Raw genomic sequence first — 22,632 nt, 5'->3', positions numbered from 1 at the left:
GTTACGCCAGCTGGATTCTGTTAGGTTGTTACCAGAATGGAAAGTCGGCTGATCAGCTTGATTACGAATAAGGAAGGTCGGCGCATGATTTGTATAAAAGCAGGAGAGCTAGGAGGAAGAAGGGGTTCTGAATCATTTCTTTCTATTGTATTGCATCTTGTATTCCTTTCCCTAATTCTCAATACATCAATTCTCTCTCTCTCGGATTGGCTTCCCATTCTCCAATCCCTGATTGAGAACCATTATCAGTTGAGATTTTTACTACCTTTCGCATCACCTTCTCACCTCTTTCCATATCTAACTGCTAGCCAGATACAGGATTTGAACCTTGAACCTGACAGCGGGAAGAGTATGCTTAATTTCGCTTGCTAGCAATATTGGTAGTAAATAGGCCTTAGGTTTTCGTTTTAGTTGAGACACAAGCCACATATATAATAGTACGATTAATTTTCTGTACATTTACGTTGTACGTACCATCATTATTAGATATATGACAATTAATTTAAATTTAAATTTTATATATTTGTCATGTATCTAATTATAGTGTATACATTTTCAGTATATATGAAATTAACTCAGAACTATATTGTTAAACAACGAGAGTGAATACTATGAGATTTTTTCTTAGAACAAATTTAGACTGTATGATGTATTAGATAGAGGGTATAGAGACAAAGTAGAGGATGAAGAATGGAGTCTTTTCTTATTTTATCTAACGGGTAAATCTTTTATGCACTGATAGTACATACATTAGTGGGTCTAGATACATGTCACATATACAAAATTTGATGTTTAAATTTAAATTTATGTGATGTGACACTTATTCAATCCTATCAATGTATACACTAATAGTGTGGAAAAAATTAATCATTTATCTAACTACACTTTAGTCATAAAGTCAGAGTCGCTTCGTTAATCATTTTTTTTTTCTTAGAATTAACATGGGTACGCTAATGTAGATTAATTTTAATTTTACCATATAGGAGCCATTGGATTTCTTGAAATTTCTACAAGGCTGTGTGAGCAGCATAGATTCTACATTTGAGTCTCATTTAGATAGCATTACTATTGATCAAGTTGCTTTTATCCCCAGCTACAAATCTATACATTTCCCCATTGACCTGAATGATACTACATCCAGCAGTCTTGGTAATACCAGAAGCATTCATCATATTCATCCATCTGTTAGCCTCTTCCAGATTCTTGCAAGAAGCATACAAGTTAGCCACCATCATATACTCCCCATCAGTTAAACTTCCATTTCTTTTCAACAACAATTTCACCACTTTCTCTCCAATTTCAGTATCCCTATAAATCACACAAGCACCAAGCAAAGCACCTACAATGGATTTTCCCGGTTCGAACGGCATCGACTCAATCAGTTGAAATGCATGACATAGAAATCCAGCTCTTCCCAGAAGATCAACAATGCATCCATAGTGTTCCAACTTTGGATTTACTACATATTTCTTCTCCATAGAACTGAAAAGCTCAAGACCCTTGTGCACTAATCCTGAATGACTACATGCACTAAGCAAGCCAATGAAGGTTATGTCATCAGGCCTTAAATCTTTCCCTTTCATATCATCAAAGAGTTTAAAAGCAGCAAGTGCTTGACCATGAAGAGCAAGCCCTGAAATCATTGCGTTCCAACCATAGATATCCATGACTTGGGACTTGTAGAAAACCTGTAAAGAACTCAGAATCCTTCCACATTTAGCATACATTTCTATCAAAGCAGTTGTTACGTGTGCACTTGATGTTAGTCCCTTCTCTAGTGCAAAAATGTGCACTTCTTCACCTTTTTCGAGCAATCCCAAGCTGGCACAGGCAGATAATACATTGGTAATTGTTAAGTAATCAGGATTATATTCCTTTTCCTTCATTTCCTCAAACAGAGCAATCGCAGAATCAAAGCAATTCCTGCCTAAATAGCCAGCAAGCATTGTGTTCCATGTGATGATATTTCTCCAGGGCATTTGATTGAAAAATTTCCTTGCTCTCTCCATTTCTCCAGCATTACAACAAGCTAAAATCATTGAGTTCCACGAAATTGTGTCTCTTCTTTGAATTATGTTGAAAATATTTTCAGCCAATATCATGTTCCCACTTCTAGCATATCCAGACACCATTGTGTTGTAGGAGAAAAGGTCCTTACAAGGCATTGAACCAAAGATACTCGTTGCATCCTCCATCTGACCTGCAGCAGCATATGCATCTAACATTGAGTTCCAAACAACGATGTCTTTTGCGGTAATCTGCTGAAAAACCCTATAGGCATCCTTGCTGCATCCAAAACTTGAGTACAGATTTACCAATGCAGTTTGAACAAAAGAATGATTACAGAAAACATTTTTTATTATCTGACCATGAAGGGCTAATCCGAGTTTGTCCAGCGAAAGATTTGCAGCTGCTTTCAGCAAAATGGGATATGTAAAATTATCAGCAAAATGACCAAGTTCTTGCATATGTATGAAACTTAGAATAGCTTTCTCGTGACACCCCTCAAGCACTTGCTTCTTTATGATTTTGTTCCAAGATTGTAAAGAAGTTGGAAGAACAGGACTGCTAGAAAGCACAGCCATTCAGTTCTTGGAATTCCAGAAAAGCTAGCTGGGAAGGTTGGAAAAGCATTGCAATGCTTTCACACATATCCATGCTTGTATCATTAATTTATTACTTTCTTTGGATAATGTTCTTTCAAGAATATTATCTGTGGCTACTGACAAGCAACTACAGCCACACGCAGGCAAGTTGCAATACAGACAGATTATAAATCTTGTGAAAAATACATATTATAGGTTTTTGCAATGGGAGCAAATATAGCTTCCTACTTGAATAGACACAATTTTAAGGTGGAATTTTTGGGGAACACGCTATAAAAAACTCTTAATATGTTTTCAACTATCTTTATATCTTACTAACACATTTATAAAAAGGGCTCTTGTAAATTTCTATAAAACACCCCAAAACCACTATCCAAACAGAGACATCTTTAAAAAAAAAAAGTATTACTTTTTCTTTGTTGCTACAAGTCTCCTCCCATGCTAGAAAAATAAGTTAAGAATTAAGACATTATATTTTAGACATAAGTATTTATATCAAAATCTCATTAATTTATGTTACATTAATGCACCTCATAAACAAGTTAAAATTTCTTGAAATACAACTTCAATGTTGAGTCGGGTTAATCGTTCTAGCACCTAAAAAATTTACAATTTACAAGAGAGAAGTACTTAATCACTTTAATTTTGATGTGCGTGCACACGTCCACACGTTTAGTCACTTTATTTTGATGTACGTGCACACGCACACACGTAGGGAATACACACACATAAACTTTACAATTTACAAGAGAGAAGTACTTAGTCACTTTAATTTTGGTGTGCTTGCACACGCACACACGTAGAGAATACACACACATATTCCACACACACATATTTCTTGAGCAACTAGGGTTTGACTATACAAAAAATAAGTTGAATGTGTTGCCAAGATCCAGTTTCATCCGTTTATAGCATCAATTTTCACCACCTGAATGACTTCAACCCAAAATGTGGTAATATCATACTCGTAATTAACTAAATCTTGTCAATGGTTGTTGCTCAAGGAAATGTCTAATGGTATACTTGCTTCACATAAATAGAATAAACATCAAAGAATCCATGTAATGAAGATCTACACTGTTTTTTTTTTTTTTTTTTTTTTCTGGTGAAAGATTAACAATCCATCCCTGCAACACCATTTTACACAACAGAGAAGACGAAATAACCATCAGAGCAAATAAATGTATTCGAAAATTTATAACTTGGACAGTTTAGTTGCCATAAATTTTTGTTTCATTGCTACAACCAGTAGGCAGATATTTTACATTTCAGTTAATCTGTTCACAAGACAATCTGTTGTTCGGAAAATGTTAACAAAGCTGTTATTGTTTTTAATTGCCAAGACAACTTCTGACAAGGAAATCAGATGGTCGCGTCATTAGCTGAAAATACTAGCAGCAGCTTGTCACATAACCTTTTAAGCAATCTTGGTAGGAAAAGTCGAGCTCTTATTCATATCACATTAGCTTTACATAAAAGGGCTATATGGTTGGTGTTGAAATGGAATTATACTGTTTACCCACGAACATGTTCTACACCAGTACTCGAGGAGCATTTCATTGAAGAAAGAGGGCGGCAGAAAGTAAAAAAAAATCTCAAGGATCTAGTGCTTATTCCAAATGATGTGATACTCGAGTACGGTTATCCTTTGCCCAGTAGCTACATAGCTGGTTCAATGGAGCGGTTGAAAGCTTATGCTGCAAGTAGCTTCTGGATATCCTTCTGTAATGTTTGAAAAGACAGGTTTGTCAGTGAAATAGAATTACTTGAACTGCTGTTTAGGCGGCCCAAAAAAAAAAAAAAAAAAAAGGAACTACAAAAAAAGAGATATTTAATAAAAGATGAGGCTTGTAAGCTTATTCAACACAGATTATGCATACAATGAAAACGGTTGCAGAAGACAACAGCTTTTACAACCAGAACTATGTAAAACTTCAACTTAACTACATTAGAGGGCTGTCAGCCTCAGACAAATCAATGAAAACAGAAAATCCCACCAACTTCAAGATCAAAAGCAGCTAGATTAACTTCAACGAAGGGCTGAAGAGAGCAGGCTAACTCACCAAATATCCTTCGATTGATTAGACGTGGTAAAGAAATCTTATTACAAGTGAACTAGATAAGAGGGAAAAAGATAAGAGTGGAAATTAAAACATCTTAGCTTCAATGCCACATTACTGTATGATAAGTATAGCTATAATCTTGGTAGATCTCTCTCTCTCCAAGATCAAAAGCAGCTAGATGATTAACTTCAACAAAGGGCTGAAGAGATCATGCTAACTCCATCCATTATCCCTCAATTGATTAGACATGGTAAAGAAAGCTTATCACAAGTGAATTAGTTAAGGCAACATTATAATACAGGGAATCAAGATGTGTTTACCTCATAATGTCAGTTAAAGTGTATGACAAGTTTAGCTTCTATATTGGCAGATCTCTCTCTCTCTCCCTTTTCCCTTTGAAGTAGTAAACAAATTTTTGCTCAGAAGTTTTTCAGTTATAATACGGTCCATGACAGAATATTCTCATGATAAGGTCCACATGAAGTACAATAGCCACATATGTCAACACAAGTCCACCGGTGATTTTTATTAATCAGGAAAAACTCTCCATTTACATGTGAAAATAGAGGCATAGATCAAGTCAAAAGGTGAAGCCTGCAACAACTTGAACCACCAAATTTCGATGCACAACAACTAAAACCAGACATTAATATATGTACTGCTGCATGCACTTTTAACATGATAATAAGTCTTCATTGAGTACTATTCTGAAAGCTTTTGATGTACAGATTAAGCCTTACTACTCATTCATTAGTTTTCTCATTTACCCTCATCTGTTTATGCAATAAAAGTTACCACTTATTTTGCTCGCAAAATTGAAAACTGTAATCTGTACAAAAAGATAAAAAAAAAAATTAGATAAATACAGACTCCTCATAGCTACAGGAAGAAAGATCCAGGAATCAGACAGATCATGTAAAGGTAGGTGCTTATAGAAGTCAGTGATGCAAGAACTATATTTTTACATTATTTAAATAAAGTACTTTTTTGTTTTTGAAAAGACTTTTTCTTCTCTAATGCATTTTTATCATGCACCAGTAATGGATCTCTTCAGCATTATCATGAACTCGCCATCAAAACTATACTAATAGGGCAAAATGCCTGTGACAATTCTATTTTACTTTGGAATGACAATGATCAGACTTGCATCAGAGATGTTACATTAATAAAAGGGCCTTGCATCAGAGATGTTAATCTACAGTAGGTGAAGGAATAAATGTTCTCTCTGAAATTGCATCCTCCAAATTATGCTCTATTCACTTCTCAAATTATCAAAATTCATTTCAATTCTGAACTAGCCATATTTAACTTTGCAAAGGAGTATCACAAAGTTAATACCTCTATCTGGAAAGGAGATGTCGTAGGTGGATATCTTTGAACAACTTTGCCATTTTTATCAACTAGAAACTTCTCAAAATTCCACTTGATCAAATCACTCAATAATCCTCCAGCATTTGACTTTAAAAACTGGTAGACTGGGGCAGTAGTTGGTCCATTAACATCCACCTGTTATAGAAACCTTTAGCACTTCATTAACACTATGCCGAAAAGCCAACTTGCTTGCTTGCCTAACAAAATAGTGATGGAGAACAATATTATCCACAGTACCTTATCAAAAATTGGAAATTCTGCTTTAAACCTTGTACAGGCAAACTGTTTAATTTCTGGATTTGACCCTGGTTCTTGCCCTCCAAACTGGTTACAAGGGAAGGCTAGAATTTCAAACCCTGCATTCAGAGTTACAACGTGATCAACTAAACTGAAGCATGTAACAGATAGATATCCATCTCATCTTGATGATACCTCCATATTTACTCTTAATTAGAAACAATATGCATACGGCATTTCGCTGCTACAAACATTTCCATCCTAAAGACAAAGAGAAAACACACTACGCATAAAGAAAGAATGCATAAGGATCTTAGCGCTATAATATGAGACACTTAATTGATGAATAGTTGTGCTGTGCATGTAAAAATTATGCGCGTAAATAGGATTATTAGGACTGAAATTCACCAGAGTTCAAATTGCCACCATCATCTTTCCTAATCATATTTCTGCAGAATCCAATTAGATTACATCAAAAAGGCCTAATTTGGCAGAATTTTCCATAAGTGAAGTTCCCACAGCTCACCGATTAGGTTAGCTAATTGAAATGAATAAGATAAAGGCAGAAAAAGAAACCAAAGAGATCAAGAAATGCATCTGAAATATGAGAAGGAAAAAGAAGAAAGAAGATGAAATAACTTATTAACCAAATGGCCTACAAATTAAGCTGATTTGAAGAAAACTTTTTTTTCAACTTCGAAGTAATGATTCTACATTAATATGGCAGAGAGGAAGCAAGATAAAATCCTCACAGTGAAACACAAATATAGAATGAAAATGCTATTAAATACTATTTTTACTCTGCAAATGCCAATAGATATTTTCAGCCATTAGAGGCAGCTCTTTTAATCATCAATGTAAGATTGCAAGGAAAACATTGTCAATCTGCCTGAACCCCATTGATCTAAATTCATGGAGGGGATAAGTAAAACTAATTAGGCAAGGAAAAAATTGGTATACAAAATGCTTGGAGTGAGATCCTTATATTAGATAAGGGTAGGATCAAAACCTAAGTGATGGATCAAGAAAAGGACCATGAGTTTGATGTAAAGTGGAAAAGGACAGTGAGATTCCATCCTCAAGTTATGATTATCCAAAACAGAATCTAGGATATTAAAGCATTTTATATTCTTTTTATCTTTCACTTTTTTTGACAATCTAGAACAAAGAATTGAACTAACCTCAATGAATTAAGATCTCAACTCTCTCTGGAACTTTTCAAAAGACGGGAAAAAGTCATATTCAATAATAACACATGTTTAATGTAGTTAACAAGAAGAGCACAACTGAAGAGAAGCATTGTCAATGCAAGAAAAATGTAAGACTGCATGGTTTAACATTGTTGGCAACAATTTTAGGTGCAAATAACTGTGCCTACGTAAGGCCAGTCATCTGCAAGCTAATTTGTGATTACAGAAAAGACTATGAAGACCTTCCTAAGTAAAGAGTTTCAATTACAACAAAAAGGGGAACATTCAGATTGCCAATTATATTATCCATTAAACGAGTCAACACAATGACCAATATTATTGTTAATCAAACTATGGATATGACTGGATTAACTTGAATTGTAGGTGTTAACTCCTATTTATAGAAGGATCTCCTGCATGGTCCCAAAATCAATTTGGTTAAAAAGTCTGCAAGCACTTATGATCAAGTACACAAAAACACCTAAAAGTTTCAGATGGTGTTCTGAGATTATTTTCTTACTTTCTTCAGAGAACATGCTTTCTATAACTTAAATTTATCTATATGAAAATAAGTCATGTACTTTCATGTAGTCCATAGATGTGTTGAAAAGGAAACTGATAAGACTGAAAATCGCTAAATTCCAGAATCAGTTTTTTGCAAGAAGTGATATGAAAAATGATAAACAAGCAAAATGCAAGTTAATGATGCAAAGAGAACGCAATGAAAGAACTAAGCTCAAATTTCAAAAGACATAAATATCTTGAATTTGAAACTTTAAAAAACCTGATGCTATATTTCAATTTCATACTTGTGGTTAAAACGTGCTGCCACTGTGCTAACAGAATTTGAAAAACAAATTAGTAAGTGGCATACCCAGTTCACAAACATCACATTCTGCAAATAGCTGGATAAAATAGTTTGAACAATAGTAAGATGCACAGCTTAGTGATTTTCTGACTCATTACACCACCATATTCGTAACTAAGCAAAATTAAGAAAACTATGGACATGAAGCTTTAATGCTCTTCCTATTCATCCTATGCATTGCATTTCTAACATGATGCAAATGTCCTATGGATGTTACAGCCACAATATAAAGATCTTCAAAAAGTTCCCTCTACTAAGTTACCTCACCTTGAGTTTTGTACTTCTCATATATATGAGATAGCTCTTTGTAGTTTGATGTTGTCAAGCCACTGAATAAAATAATTACTTGTAGTCAGATAGATAACCTTCAGTCATACAACTTATTTTAAGAAATCAACCAAGAGATTCAAGATTCCAACAGAAGTACTAATAATCCCCTGGAACAGAAGAAAAGAAATGTCAACAACTGACACCAACAGTTAGAATACCATTTTGATGCTACATTGACAATCAGAAGGATCTTCCCTTTGAATTTGCTAAGTGAAACATCATTCCGATCAATATCCTGCAGAGAGCACAAAATCTAATTACCATGCAGGAAGTACGCATTCCTGTTCTATCTAGATTATAGAAGAGAACAGATTTTAACAGGAAAAATAGCATCAAACCAAGAAATGGGCAAGCTTCTTGATTATAAAGTAGCAAATACAAATTGAAACAAATGGGATTCGTTTGGCCAAATTGATTGACACTTACTGTAAGGAAAAGATAAAAGGTGTACTAGTCAGAACCATGAACAGAATACTCAACACACAAAGCCTAATCAAGATAATATTATAAAGCAACTGAACCATTTCCTAGCCAAATCAATTAAAGCTCCATATAAAAGGTCTACAATAAGAAAAGTCTTCTTCTTCTGATAAATTTGAACCATAAAATAATCTGGACAACCAAATTATTGTTATCTTATGAAATATGAAGACTTCTTCTTTCAAATCCTTGTGGGAATGTGACAAAAGAAAAACCCAAGACCAGAGTATAATGTCATAGCATTTGACTATTAAATTCCATTGATTCAACTTCAATTGAAAGTGATTACTTATTTAGCTTCCTGCTGAAAGTGTCAATCCTCAAAGTTCTGCTTGCCAGTCTTACTATCAGGATTCAGGAAGAAGTAGACTTTAGGCGCACTAATAGTTGGGAAACCAAACTCTATCAACATTTATCCAGTTTGGAAAATACATTGAACAATTTCAAATGAAAATCAGACAATTCCATTTCAATTATTTTAGGATTCATATTACATCTTTCTATAATCCAAACGGGGACTCATGTTACTGAACAGAATTTTTGCCCTGTCAAAACCAGGCCTAGGGCATCAAACAATTGCTTCAGTACAGCAAAAAGAGACAGTGTCAAGTGGTCATCCTTCGCCACTGGGCCTTTGGCCTGGTGGTGCGGGAGGTCAAGGGTTCGACCCTTGCCTCCCACCAAAAAATTGCCACATTATGTGGCGGCCTTAATTGGCCATCTTCGATGGAGTCTCTACTTACATCGAGTCCCCTTCCCCCTCCCCCTGGATTAGGCTAGATTAGGTTATAGAAATTCTACCGTTGCGACAAAAAAAAAAAAGTGGTCATCCTTCAACACAGGTGTAGGAGTTGACTAAACCAAAATAGGTATAGCAACTTCACTAAAAGATTAATTAGAAGCTAGGTTGTTCTTGTTGCTCTGCTATGGATAAATCCTTCATTTCTTTAATTCTATCCAGAAGTACTCAACATTTGAAGTACATCTAGTCGGATTGCTGACCAACCATCAGTCGATAGTATTAACGCTCATTTATATAGGAAAAATCTACATGGCCAAAAACTGCATTTAGTTGAAGATGGCAATAGTCGCTTGAAAAGCTCTCTAGCTGAAACTTCTTGCTAGATAGCAAAATTCGACACAAATCATCACAATTTTTGGCTATTTCACCTTTGCACCATAGTTAAAAACTCAATTCTGATGTTGTTTTTGCCCTTTTCTTTAAAAAAAAAAAATGAAACTTACATATCCCATTATCACTAGAACCCCAAATTAAGCATGTCCCATTCAAGAACGACTTTCTCCGGCAACCAAATCACGGTTTGAAATATAATCCAAAGCAATTTATCAACATTAAAATATTGCAAATAATGCACGAATTTTTATACAAAATCCACGAAAAGAAAGGAGAATTTGCACTAATAAGGAATTCATTCTTTACCTTCACAGTGAAATCATAAATGCTTTTCTCTGTGGCAGCTCTAGCACTGATTGTGCTGAAAGATGAAGACTTTAACAGAAACCCTGAAAGATTAGAAGATGGAAGAGAAAACCCATGTTGGAAAAAAGCTGATTTTGATGATCCAAAGTTGGTTTTGATTGATGAAACAATAGAACCCGTGACAGGGTAAACAGAGTTTGGAGTGAAGTTCAGCTTATTAGCTTGCGAAAGAGTATGCAAAGGGGCCGAAAAAACTGAAGAAAATGCCATTGGGAACATCAGATTCACACACAAAATACAGCTGAATTGAAACAAATCTTCTTCTTCTTCAGGAATCAGAAGCAATTGTGCTATTGTGAGTGATAAAAACACGCGGTTACAGGCGCAGCAACAGAAGTTGGAATTTAGAGTGGAAGATGATGATCCACGTGGTAGTTTTGAGTGCCTCTTTCTTTTTTCGGCTTTGAGTCCTTCATTTATTAAGAAATTACATCTTTTATACAAAATTAAATGCTTTCTCTATTATTGTCCTATCAAATGTGTTCATTACATCCAAGGTACCATTGAAAAATCAAAATGTGGCATAGACACCATAACTTCCTAGGGGCACGCATGAGAAGACAAATTGCTTCTTGAAATTTGAATATGCAAGAAAAGATGTTGTTGTGATAGTTTATTAACTTATCATTTTTACACCAAATAAGAAATAGGTTTTTTTCAATCCATGAAAATAAGAAACTAATGGAGAAGATAATTTAGATGAATAAGGGTTTTATAAGCATATCGTAAAACTAATTAGACAGCGGTATTTAAGTATAAGAATATTGAAAAAATTGAAGATTTGTCCATTTGGTGCTTTTTGGTAAATGTTCATGAATATCAATTCAAACATGACTTACTTTACGTAAAATTGTGTTATCATCACTTCAAAAGTAGTCAAGCAAAATAATTAAGACAAAATATTCGTCCTTATCAAATCTTACAAGGGATAATTTTAGAAACCTCCTCTAAAGTTTCTGATAATTTCAGCAATTTCTCTTGATGTTTAAAAAACTATGGAAACCTGGTTTGAAAAACTATGAAAACTCCTTTAGAAAGTAAATCTTGATAACAATTGATGATATAAGCAAAAAAAAAAAAAATCAATGAATATCCAATATAACCCTTCTCTAATATGTAAAACAAATTAAATCTTAAAAAGTCAATTATTACCATTATCTGTTTGGTGAAAATTTCAAATATTTCATAGGAAAATTTAAGCCATGTTTTGAAAGCATTCTTTTTTGATACTTTGGACATTTTTTTTGGTTAAGTAATTTTTGAAAGTACTTATTTTAACAAATGCCTCCTTAATTGGTTGGTCAACCTTTTTATAAATTGATTAATAAATCTAGTAGAAAAAAATTGAGAGTGAAATATAATGTACTAGATTAAATGACATTAGAGTTTAGGATAAAGAAGTATCACTACAAAAGAATTTTCATTTTTCTCTTTTAAACTTATTTTTACCAAAAATTTGTAAAGTCTGTGAAGATTATTATATAGTTTTTTCATAACATCAAGAAAGTTAAGTGTAATTTTTCAAATTATAGGAGAGGTGGCCTCAATTATCAGAAACCCAAAGGGAGGTTTGAAATTATCCTATCTTACAAATACAAATCTCTATAAAATAGATTTTGAACACTAACATGGAATAATTGACCAACATAATGTGAATCAAACTCCAATTAAGTTTGACTGCCAACATCATTTTAAGTGTAATTTCCTAAGACCCCTCTTCGTAATGTAACAGGATTTCTTGACCGCAGGGCCCAGTGGTTGGCCTCAACAGATTGTACTGTTAACCAATCACTGTTATTGGTTAGTTGAATTTAAGATGTTAATGATTAAATGTGCAAAGAAACTGAATAGGAACCAAAATAAAGGAATGCTACAAGTGTAATGGATTAAATGTGTCTATCTATTCTATTAAAAAAACGGTAATATTATTTGCACTCCTCATATATTAATTGCACTCCCATTATCTTATTTTTATTTTGATGAGACTGTATTACTCCCTTCCTAATTTCTTCTCCTTGCCTATGAGTTGATTTTACTAGATTTTCTCTTACATTCTAAAACCAATTAATTATTCCATTACACATTAAAATGGCTAATTTAAAATTATCACTAATATGTATTATGTATTTTTCTACAAAACTTAACAAAACTATATGATGCCAAAAATCAATCTAACAATGTAATATAAACAAATTCCAAACTTCAAACCCAAAAAAATAAAAACAAAAATCCCAATCTTCAAAGATGACCAAAAACTAAGTATAACTATAATGTCTCATAAAAATAACACTAATACTTCAAAAATTCTACTAAGAATAACTTATATAGCCACCATAGTGGGAGTGAAGTTCTCTAGCATATTTCAACAAAAGTATAATAGCATCTAGTATCCAGATGATGCAATGGAACCTCAATTGTGTTCATAAAAAAATATACGAAATTGAAATTAAAATAAGAATATGAAAAATAAATTAAAAAACAATTATGTAGATTTAGAAAAGAGAAACAAAGTTTGTGTAGATTTAGAAAAAACAGAACACAATTATGCCCAACTTCCTTACATGTGTACACAAGATAGGGTAGAAAAAAAAAATCAAGGCAAGGGTAATATAGTCTTATCAAGATGAAAATGGAGTAGTAGGAGTGCAAATAACATAAAGGGGAAAAACTAATTTTTGAGGGCAAAGGCATTAGTCCTCTATATCTCGACTTTGTAATTCTCTCTACTTTTAGTTTTCCATAATTCATTCTCCATTTTTTTAATATTTTTTTATACCTATAACTGACGTAACTATTGCACATAAATCATTAGGCTAAAATACTCAAACGAATTTAATAAAATTCACTGCTCAAAGTCTCAAGGTAGTCCACTTTTCTTGAGATGTGAGTTGTTTACACGTATCGCTTTGGTGCCTTTGCGTCTTTATCGATCGCTACGTAAATCACTTGGTGTATTTTACCCAATAGTTTTTGAACCTTTTGTTGCTGCCTGCAACTGCCTTTTTTTTGTTTTTTGTTTTTTGTCAATTATCACCGTCTACTCAATTTCTACTCATATTTTTACTTTAGCCTATTCTAAGAGGTAATCCAACTAAGTCAAGGAGGGATCCACGGTGACTAAAATACAATCGGACCATATCAATACATTACGCACTCATATGGATTTGGATACGCCACATTAGTGGCAAAGTGATGGGAGCCTGCAATGGCCATGAAAGACTAGGAAACAAGTTGTGAGCAACTGCAAGTCCCTCAAGGACTAAATATTTCTTAAGGACCATTTTTTTAAGCAGATAATTTATTTTGTTTTATTAGTACAAAAAAAAAAGAAAATAAAAATTAGGAGGGAGACCCAACTTAACCTCTGGTTATAAAAGAAAAAAAATAAATGATGAGAAACTGCTTATAAATAGGCATTAAGAACCGTAAATAGAACTAAGAGTTCTAGTTTTATCATGTTTTTTTATGTTTACAAGATCTTGTACAGTAAGAAATTCACCTGGAGGAGGATTTACCCCTTTGCAAAGATCAGGTTAGGCATTTGGTGCAACTTTAGTCAAGGTTTTAACTATTTTAACAGTTGAAAATCTTTTGTTTACTGAATAACTAGTAATGTCCAGTTTCTTGTTGATCACGAATTTCAGTGTTTAGACAACCTAGCTAATTGTTATTACAGCTTTGTAACTATACTTTAGGACACCTGAATTTTACTGTTTGGACAACCTAATTATTGTTCTCAAATAGGTTCTATCATTAGCTCAGAATACAATTGCTCTCCAGCTTTTTTCTTCTGCCGTCTCAAATAAGGGTTTCACTTTTGATAACGCACCAAGTTTTGTTAGTCATGTTGCTTCAGCACTTTTTGAACTGATCAATTAGTTACTGGTGTCAATCTCTTCTTGCTTTATCTTTGAACCGGCAAACTTCTTCGATAACAATTCTGGATTTGCAGCACAAGATGTGTTGGGCTGTTGATGCCTTTGCCAGCGACATATGTAACATTGATTGAGTAGACAGCCTTTGAACAGTTCTGCTCAAAATCAGGTTTCATCTCTGTAATTTTACATGCTATATTGTCTTCATATCACTCCTATCGTACTGGAGGCAGGGAGTTTTTTCAATTGCCTTTTGCTCATTATATCCCTAATTCTTTCCACATCCTTCCACTTTTCTAGTCCAGCATATATGTTGGATAGAATAACAAAGGGAATAGGATTATCAGGCTCTAAAGCTGAAAGCTCTCTAGCAATCTCTTCGCCCAGCTCAAAATCTGCATGCTGTTCACAAGCTCCAAGCAACGAAGCAAGAACAGAGGCTGAGGGCTCTGTTATTCCTCCCAATAGTTGTTGAGCTTCTTTCAGTTGACCAGACCGACCAAGTAGATCAATCATGATGTAGAGTTGCTCTGAAGTCGGTTGTAAACCATAGTTAACAACCATCGACCGGAAAATTTGCCACCCTAAGTCAACTTCGCCAGTATGACTACACATTGACAGCATGCAGTTGAAAGTTGCTGAATTTGGATGCACTTTTTCCTCCAGCATCTGGTAGAACAACTTAAAGCCATCTTCACTTCTGCCATTTCTGCTGTAGCCAGATATCATTGCATTCCAAAATGCTGGATCACGAGGCTTTATGTTGAATTGGTTAAAAACACATTCGGCTAAAGTAGTTTTCCCGCATTTCATATACATATCAACGAGTGCAGTGGCCAAAAATTCATCATCACTGATCCCTGACCTAAGAACATGTGCATGAATCTCTTGTCCAAAGTGCAGCGCGGACAGAGCTGAACAAGCAGTTAATAAACTTGTGACAGATTTCAGACTGGGCAAAATATTCTCAGAGAGCATTTTCCTGAAGAAGAGGAAAGCTTCAGCTTCTTGTCCCAACCGGGAAAACCCACTGATCATCAAATTCCATGTTGCTGAATCTGGCGTCAACTGGTTATCTTCCAATTGTACAAAAAGCTCAATTGCAAGCTCACTTTGATCATTCAACATCATTCCTGCAATCATCGAATTCCATGTTATTAAGCTTCTACCATTACCCAGTTCCTTAAACACCCCATAAGCAGAATCCCAAGAGCCACATTTCGAGTACATATCTACAAGTGCAGTTCCAACCTTAGTGTCAAACCTTAATAATCCTTTCATAGTAAACCCATGGACTTGTCTCCCAAAGCGAAGATATTTAAGTTTTGCGCAAGCAGAAGTAACCGAGATCAACGTAACTAAGTTCGGGTTTCCACTAGATGATCCTCTCATCTCATTAAACACATTCAAGACCTGTAAATGAGCCCCATTCTGCAGCATCCCCGACATATATGCATTATAGCAAACCACATTCTTGCAATGAATCAATCCATAAACCTTTTCAGCCGAGCCCAAATCTCCACAATTCAAGTACATTGTCAACAACGACGTTGCTGCATAAATATCGGTTTCGACACCAATCTTAATAGCTAAACAATGCAATTGCACACCCTGCTCAGCATCACTGCTCCCAGATAAGCCACTAGCTATAGTAACGGAATCCGGTCTAATCCTCCGAGAACTAATTAGCTGAAACATATTCAGAGCCTCCTTACAAAACCCATTTTGAGCAAACCCAGAAATGACGGCATTACATAGATCAATAGTTGGTTTAGGAATTTCATCGAATATCTTGGTTGCATCATCCACCAGCTTCAGTTTCATGTACACATTCGTGAGAGCAGTAGCAGTGTGCATTTGGAACTGGAACCCAGTTCTAATAATATGGGCATGCAGCATCTGGGCTTGGGAGAGAGCTTTTAGGCTGGCGCATGCTTTGAGGAGAAAAGGAAATGCGAAGTTTTTGGGAAGAAATGAGGCTGGGACTGAGGCAGAGTGGAGTTGAGAGTAGAGAGCAAGAACTTCTCTGTAAAGCCCATTTCTTACTAGCTGCGAAATTTGGTGAGCCATCCTTTACGCCGCCGTAGTCTTTCCTGGTCTGGGCTCATTTCTTGAAAATTTTCAATAGAAATTCGATTTGGGATTCTATTGAGATTGTGATTTCGTCCACTTAATTTATGACCAGAGTAAGTTTTTTCAATTGGGAGTACGAGTTCTTTGCCAGTTCAGCAATAGTTTTTCTTTCTTTCTCGCAATTGGATGGCAGAAAGTGAGAATAGACAATGATTGTCGATTCTCTTCAAAACAACCAAAGATCCTGTAGCTTGAACATATTTATCAAATTGGATAACTTTTTCAAGAACCATACATTATTTTATTTTATGACCATTGTTCTGGTTGGTTGGATGGAGCCTTCCATTTCCCCTTCTGTGGGTTTTTTTTTTTTTTTGGTTGAGGCATCCTTTTCCATGTGGTAGCAAGACTGTTAAAGAGAAAGCATAACTCGTTAAATTTTAGCTATGATGACCAAACTTTTTTCGGCATTGGATTGGCTTAATTTCTTGAGTTTTTAACCTTCGAATTAGAGCTAATTTAAATTTGAGCAAATCTTATACACTAACCGTGTATGCACTCTTATCGTTAAATTCATAATATATATGTAAAAGTTGAATTTCAAATTCAAATTGTACATAATTATTATTAATCAAATACTAATAATATGTACACTGTCAGTGTAAGAAAGATTAATCTTTTACATTTTATATGGTTGTTACATATAGGAACTTGGAATAGGGTAGAGGATTTTGAGCTTAACTGCTGAGATGCAGATTGAGAAAACAAGCCCATTTGAGAGTTGGAAAGAGATTTTTTCCCCCATATTTATAAAGGCTGATTGGGAGATCGAAAAATTGTGCCCTTGGAGTTAAGATCTTGGAAACGTTGGCAAGAACCAAGTGCAAGGAGTTATTGGACTTACCATCTTTGATTTGGAGGAAAAACGAATGTGAAATCTATACAGAGCCGTGCACCAAAATGGGTTTTCCTAACTGCTGCCATGTTACAATTTATCAATTCCTCTATCGCGATTACTTCCGCTTGTCTCAGAGATTGAGACCAGCAATGTTCTCCTTAAAAAAAAACATATGAGCAAAATTTTCAAATTTTGGTCTTTCAAGGTTGCAGTAACAGGAGCTCCCTAAGTGTCAAAGTATGTGACCCTTCCATCAGACCATTCCTACTGTCAACATATTAACCAAAACCGTGGTAGCCTCAAGCAACTCATGAGGCTCCTGTTTAACTAGTTATAAAGGTAACAAGCGACGGTGGTGAGAATGATTTCAAGCTGAAACTAATGCCTGTACTGGTCTTTCCAGCATGCCAAAATTCGTCTAACTAGGACCCTTGGCAAGTACTTTGATTAGTCATGTTCTTGAAGTTCAGATTGGATTATACAATCTATCCTTCAATTTCATATGGCAAAAGTGTTAACAGCGAATTCCAGAACATTCAAACCAGAAAATTTTCGTATACAGAGCAATGAGTTGTTGCACCATCAATAAGCTAGACCATGCTGATGCTAGATTTTCACTGCTAGTATTCCATCCTCGCTGAATTTTGATATACAGAGCAATGAGTTGTTGCACCATCAATAAGATAAACCAAGCCGATGCTAGAGTTTTGTGGCTAGATTTCCACTGCTAGTATTCCATCCTTCTTGAACTTGAACTGAATACTGCATGTGCCAAAGAATGTCTTCTATTGACGGACGCGAGCTTGATTCTTTGTTTAAACAACTTATGGTGATCTGAGCTACCGTTTTTAGTGATTCATATGCAAATGTTCCTCTAATGGAGAGGTCAGTCAAATCTTTGAGTTTCGATGGTGATTCTGCTAAACAAATTTCCAACTGTTCATTGGAAAAAGTACATTTTAGCTTTGATTAGTTGAATCATCAAAAGCAGCACGAGGCAAGTAAAGATTTTCATTTATCAATTATAAGGAAAACTGTTGCTGGTTACCTGAAGTTTTAGGTCATCTATATCGCTTGGAGAAATGATTGGTCGACCAGTAATAACTTCAAGCAATATAACTCCCAGCTGATAAATGTCGTCTTTGTCCGTGTTTTCGCTGCTAGATAAGGGGCTATCTTGTCCATTCAGAGGGCTTTCGGAACCCACCTGTGAAGTTGCAGCAACACATGATATTAGGGATGTGCTACATTTGAGACTTGTGGACTTAGTGAGAAGTCCTAAATGAACGTTGCTTGAATAGATTTACCTTTGATGGCAAGGACACGTTATAGCTGCTTATTTTTGCAGATAGGCTCTCATCCAACAATATGTTTTCAATCTTTAGATCATTCCCAATAACACCAGAGGTGTGTAGGTACTGAATTCCCTTTGCAATACTCATCATAATCGAGATTCTTTGTGGCCATTTAAGAATTTCCCTCTTTCTCCAGTCTGCCAATTTGTCAATACATAAATATCTCATTGTCTTTCAAGGAATAGGAGCTGAATCTTAAAGATACGGAGAATGATAGAAATCTAGTCTATGTTTACCAGTTAAGTGATCCCTTAGTGACCCATTAGCCACATTTTCGAGCACAATGATGACCTTGCTTGGTGTGTTGGGATGGTCCTGGTATGTGACAATACAGTGTCCAAGAACACTAACTAGATGCCTGTGTCTGAGTCTTGAAATAACTTCCATGTGCTGCTGCAGGCTTTGAGGAGAGTACTTCCGCTTTAGCTTCAAACATCTTACCAGGACAGCTGAGCCATCTCTCACCCAACCTCTGTAGATCTATAACAAAAATGATAAAACTAGGTTTTAGTTCCTAAACAGTTTTCAGGTTAAATCTACAACTATAACCAAGTAATGTCAGCTTCAAAAACGCTGATTTCACTCTTTACCTGAGCCTGAGAGACTTCGGCAACCAGGTTGGCAGCGTCAAAGTTATCTGTCGCATCTTCAATCTCCTCCAATGTGAAAACATGATACGGTGGAAGATTTAATGATACTATTCTCATTGTGCGTGGCACATGCCCTGCACCACAATTGTTTCAATGTCACATCACAAGAACAAACGCATCTAATGATCTTTGGAGTAATATTATCAGATTTGTCTGTTTAATTATTGCAGGTAGGAAAGTGGATACTACAACTTACTTCCATGAACAACCGGAGAGGTATGAGCAGCGTTCTTGTCAAAAACAAAGCTCTCGCATTTGTATTCTTTGGCTCTATTCCGCTCCAATCTCCTGTACACGACCAGGACCAAAACGCCAAGTACAGCAATGATTGCAACAACAGCCACAATGACACCTAGTACAAGGCCAAGCTTGACAGTGGTTCGCTCTTTTTGTTTTCTAGTAGGAGGCTGAACTGCTAGAGCTTCTTTATGGCAGAATGCGTATGGCCGTTGATACTTGGCACTTGTATTTTTTGACAAGCAATTAAATGAATCAATGACTTTCCTCTTTTTGGAATGTGATCCAAGGCAAGAGGGTAACATTCCTATTAAAAGGTTATTTGACACATCAACGAAGGTCAGGTTCTCGTGGCAGGATACGCTTGCTGGAAGTTCACCACTTAGCTGATTTTTGGCAAGATTTATGGATTCAATTGATGGCAAAGAAAACAGGAATGAAGGAATTGGTCCTTGAAGTTTATTAGATGAGATATCAAGTATTTGAAGACGATTAAACTTAATGAAATCTGGAGGAATTTGAGATCTCAAAACCATGCTCCTAAGATTGATACGTACCAGGTTGTTGCCTAAAGAAGGAAACATAGGTCCAAGAGGATTGTTACTGATATCCAGCTCTTCAAGCTGTGATAGGCCTTTCAGATCTGGAATACTTCCACTTAACAGATTATCAGCCAAAACAAGACTTTTCAGGTTCTTGAAAGTGGCAATCTCTGGGGGGATGCCACCCTGAATGAAGTTGGAACTAATGTTTAGCACCTCCAGAGAATCAAGCCTATCAACCTTGGCAGGTAATGGTCCCCATATTCCCAGGGATACTAATGACAGCCTTTTCAGATTGGAAAGCTTAGTTATGACTGTAAAGAATGAATCAATTGAAAATCCCTGGGACAGAGTTCTGTGAGGTATGGAAAAGTTTGCAGCAGATGGTTTTGGAACCTTTGAAGGGCTGCTTTTATTTCCAACAATAGTTAACTCAATAATGTGATTACCTGAGCACAAGATGACTAAAGAAGGTGACTGAGGGAGAGAACAAAAGTTTGTCCAGTTATTCCATCCTTTAAGAACGTCTGGATATTCAAGAAATTGTTGAACTTGGTAAAGGATTCTTGTTTCTGCAGGAACTAGCTGTGCACTAGGAGCATGAACAAGCAGGAGTAGGAACAAAGACAGCAAGAAACTGTACCCAATACGAAAAACCTCCATTTCTTGGGAAATGAAGTGCTAATCAACCCACTGCAAAACCTCAAATTTCTTCCACAGTAATATGCCAACAAGAATTTAGCTAAATCCTAGTTTACATGTAGCACTCTGAGGTGGAACTGCAAGCAGAGCAGTCAAAAGAAAGCAAAAGCATGAGATCCTAGTTTACATGTAGTATATTCAAAGTTTAACTAAAGAAGCATTAGGACCGAATCATACTCTATATTCTGCAAGATTGCAAGAAAGATTTAACGAAGAGAATGATTAAAGAATTAATGAAAAACTACAGAATTGTCCTCTCTAGTTGTTACTAGAAAAGATTCTCTGGAAGAGGAGGAGATGGCAGTTGGAGGAAGAACATGGTGGGAAGTGCTTTCAAGAACTTCAAAATGTGAAGGAAAAATTTAATGGGGTGGATAGAGTCAGAGATCTGAGGTCGAAGGGATTGAAGTTTCCATGCAAGTTAAGGTAATGAGCCCAATAATGTGGTGGTTTCGCACTCATTGAGGCTGACTGAAAGACAGGGAACCCCATTCCCATTACCCTTTCCTGGTCCTGCGCTAACAACATGACAATTGCTTTATTAAATTGCCATTGCCAGTAATATTTAAGCCAAAGATTTGCATATATAGCTTGACGGCTGTGAACTTGTGATGCAAAAGTCAACAGTAGCACTGAATTCAAAGACTGCTAATAATAATGCATCCATTTGACTGATTGAATGTGCTTAGACTCACTCAACTCTGAAGCTCAAGAAAAGGTATCCCAATTGTCACTAGTGACAGCCCACAGGCACGTGCAGTTTTCTATGAAGTTTCACAGTTCGCTTTTTTTTGATCATGAGAGGTTTCTGTTTCTCTCACGATTATGCTTGAAATAGGACAAGAATACGGCAGTGGTACACCTGGATGATAATGGGGCAGGAGATCTTTTTTTTAACCCCACCTTAAATGGGGCGGTCCCGCATTACTTAAGTAAATAAAAACAAAAGTTTACCTATGCCCTAATTATCATAAATCAGTTCTAATTAGAACAAAAGTATTAATTAGTTATGTATAATTGCAATTAATTGATTTTGTAAATAATTTTATTATGTTATAACAGTGTATATAGGATATTAATTTCATCTTTTCTTTTAGTCTTTTCTATGTTATGTCAAGCTAAACTACTAGTCGCAGCAGGAGTACCATTAGTAGTGTCGTGGTGATGATATTAGTAAATAAAGGGACATCATTGGACTAGTAATGACAATTGTAGTAGTAATTAAAATTACAGTATGCAGGAATGGCAGCAGCAGTAGCATCAGTTACTAACAGTAAAAAATTTAGTTGTTCAAGGGAAAAAATAATGAATTTACCCTATGTGCACCTGAAGCGAGACGGGAGAGGAGGCAGCTGGTAGGGGTAACGGAGGTGAGGGACGAGGCGGTGGCAGGGAATGTTTCTCAACCCGTCCCGTAACCATCCCGTTGCCATCCCTATGAGTATTATGCATGGAGAAATCGATAGTCCCAAATAAATACTCCCTCCGTCCCACTTTGATAGTTCTGATTCTTTTTTCACACAGTATAATAAAAAGTAGTTAACTTTGTTGGAACAATCAATTTAGGTAGCCATTTTTCTAAAATACCCTCACGTTAATTAGAGTACAACCTTATGGGAACTTGAATTGATGGTAAAAAAAGAATCAACTCTCA

At 35.6% G+C, this 22,632-nt stretch overlaps 4 protein-coding genes across 4 annotated transcripts; all 4 read right to left on the bottom strand.

The window, feature by feature from the left end:
• Positions 1-1,052: 1,052 nt before the first annotated feature.
• Positions 1,053-2,585, bottom strand: LOC113780535 (pentatricopeptide repeat-containing protein At3g29230-like). The gene has a single exon (XM_027326332.1). The coding sequence runs from the start codon at positions 2,583-2,585 to the stop codon at positions 1,053-1,055; it is 1,533 nt and encodes a 510-aa protein (XP_027182133.1).
• Positions 2,586-3,824: 1,239 nt separating this feature from the next.
• LOC113779331 (probable phospholipid hydroperoxide glutathione peroxidase) lies at positions 3,825-10,992 on the bottom strand. Its single transcript, XM_027324888.1, has 6 exons — positions 10,587-10,992; positions 8,824-8,900; positions 8,603-8,664; positions 6,278-6,396; positions 6,008-6,175; positions 3,825-4,328 (listed from the first exon to the last, which is right to left on the bottom strand). The coding sequence occupies exons 1-6, from the start codon at positions 10,863-10,865 to the stop codon at positions 4,299-4,301; spliced, it is 735 nt and encodes a 244-aa protein (XP_027180689.1). The 5' UTR covers positions 10,866-10,992; the 3' UTR covers positions 3,825-4,298.
• A 3,279-nt stretch (positions 10,993-14,271) lies between these two features.
• LOC113781379 (pentatricopeptide repeat-containing protein At2g02750) lies at positions 14,272-16,726 on the bottom strand. The gene has a single exon (XM_027327297.1). The coding sequence runs from the start codon at positions 16,589-16,591 to the stop codon at positions 14,726-14,728; it is 1,866 nt and encodes a 621-aa protein (XP_027183098.1). The 5' UTR covers positions 16,592-16,726; the 3' UTR covers positions 14,272-14,725.
• Positions 16,727-17,971: 1,245 nt separating this feature from the next.
• On the bottom strand, positions 17,972-21,510 carry LOC113779245 (probable LRR receptor-like serine/threonine-protein kinase At1g14390). The gene is made up of 6 exons (XM_027324778.1): positions 19,694-21,510; positions 19,438-19,571; positions 19,084-19,327; positions 18,800-18,984; positions 18,541-18,699; positions 17,972-18,428 (listed from the first exon to the last, which is right to left on the bottom strand). Exons 1-6 carry the CDS (start codon positions 20,937-20,939, stop codon positions 18,192-18,194), a joined length of 2,205 nt encoding a protein of 734 aa, XP_027180579.1. The 5' UTR covers positions 20,940-21,510; the 3' UTR covers positions 17,972-18,191.
• Between the last annotated feature and the right edge of the window lie 1,122 nt (positions 21,511-22,632).

This window comes from Coffea eugenioides, chromosome 8, assembly GCF_003713205.1.
Source record: "Coffea eugenioides isolate CCC68of chromosome 8, Ceug_1.0, whole genome shotgun sequence".
Taxonomy (NCBI): Eukaryota; Viridiplantae; Streptophyta; class Magnoliopsida; order Gentianales; family Rubiaceae; genus Coffea; species Coffea eugenioides.
Note: the sequence above shows the minus strand (reverse complement) of the source record. Positions and strands in the feature narration are given on the sequence as shown.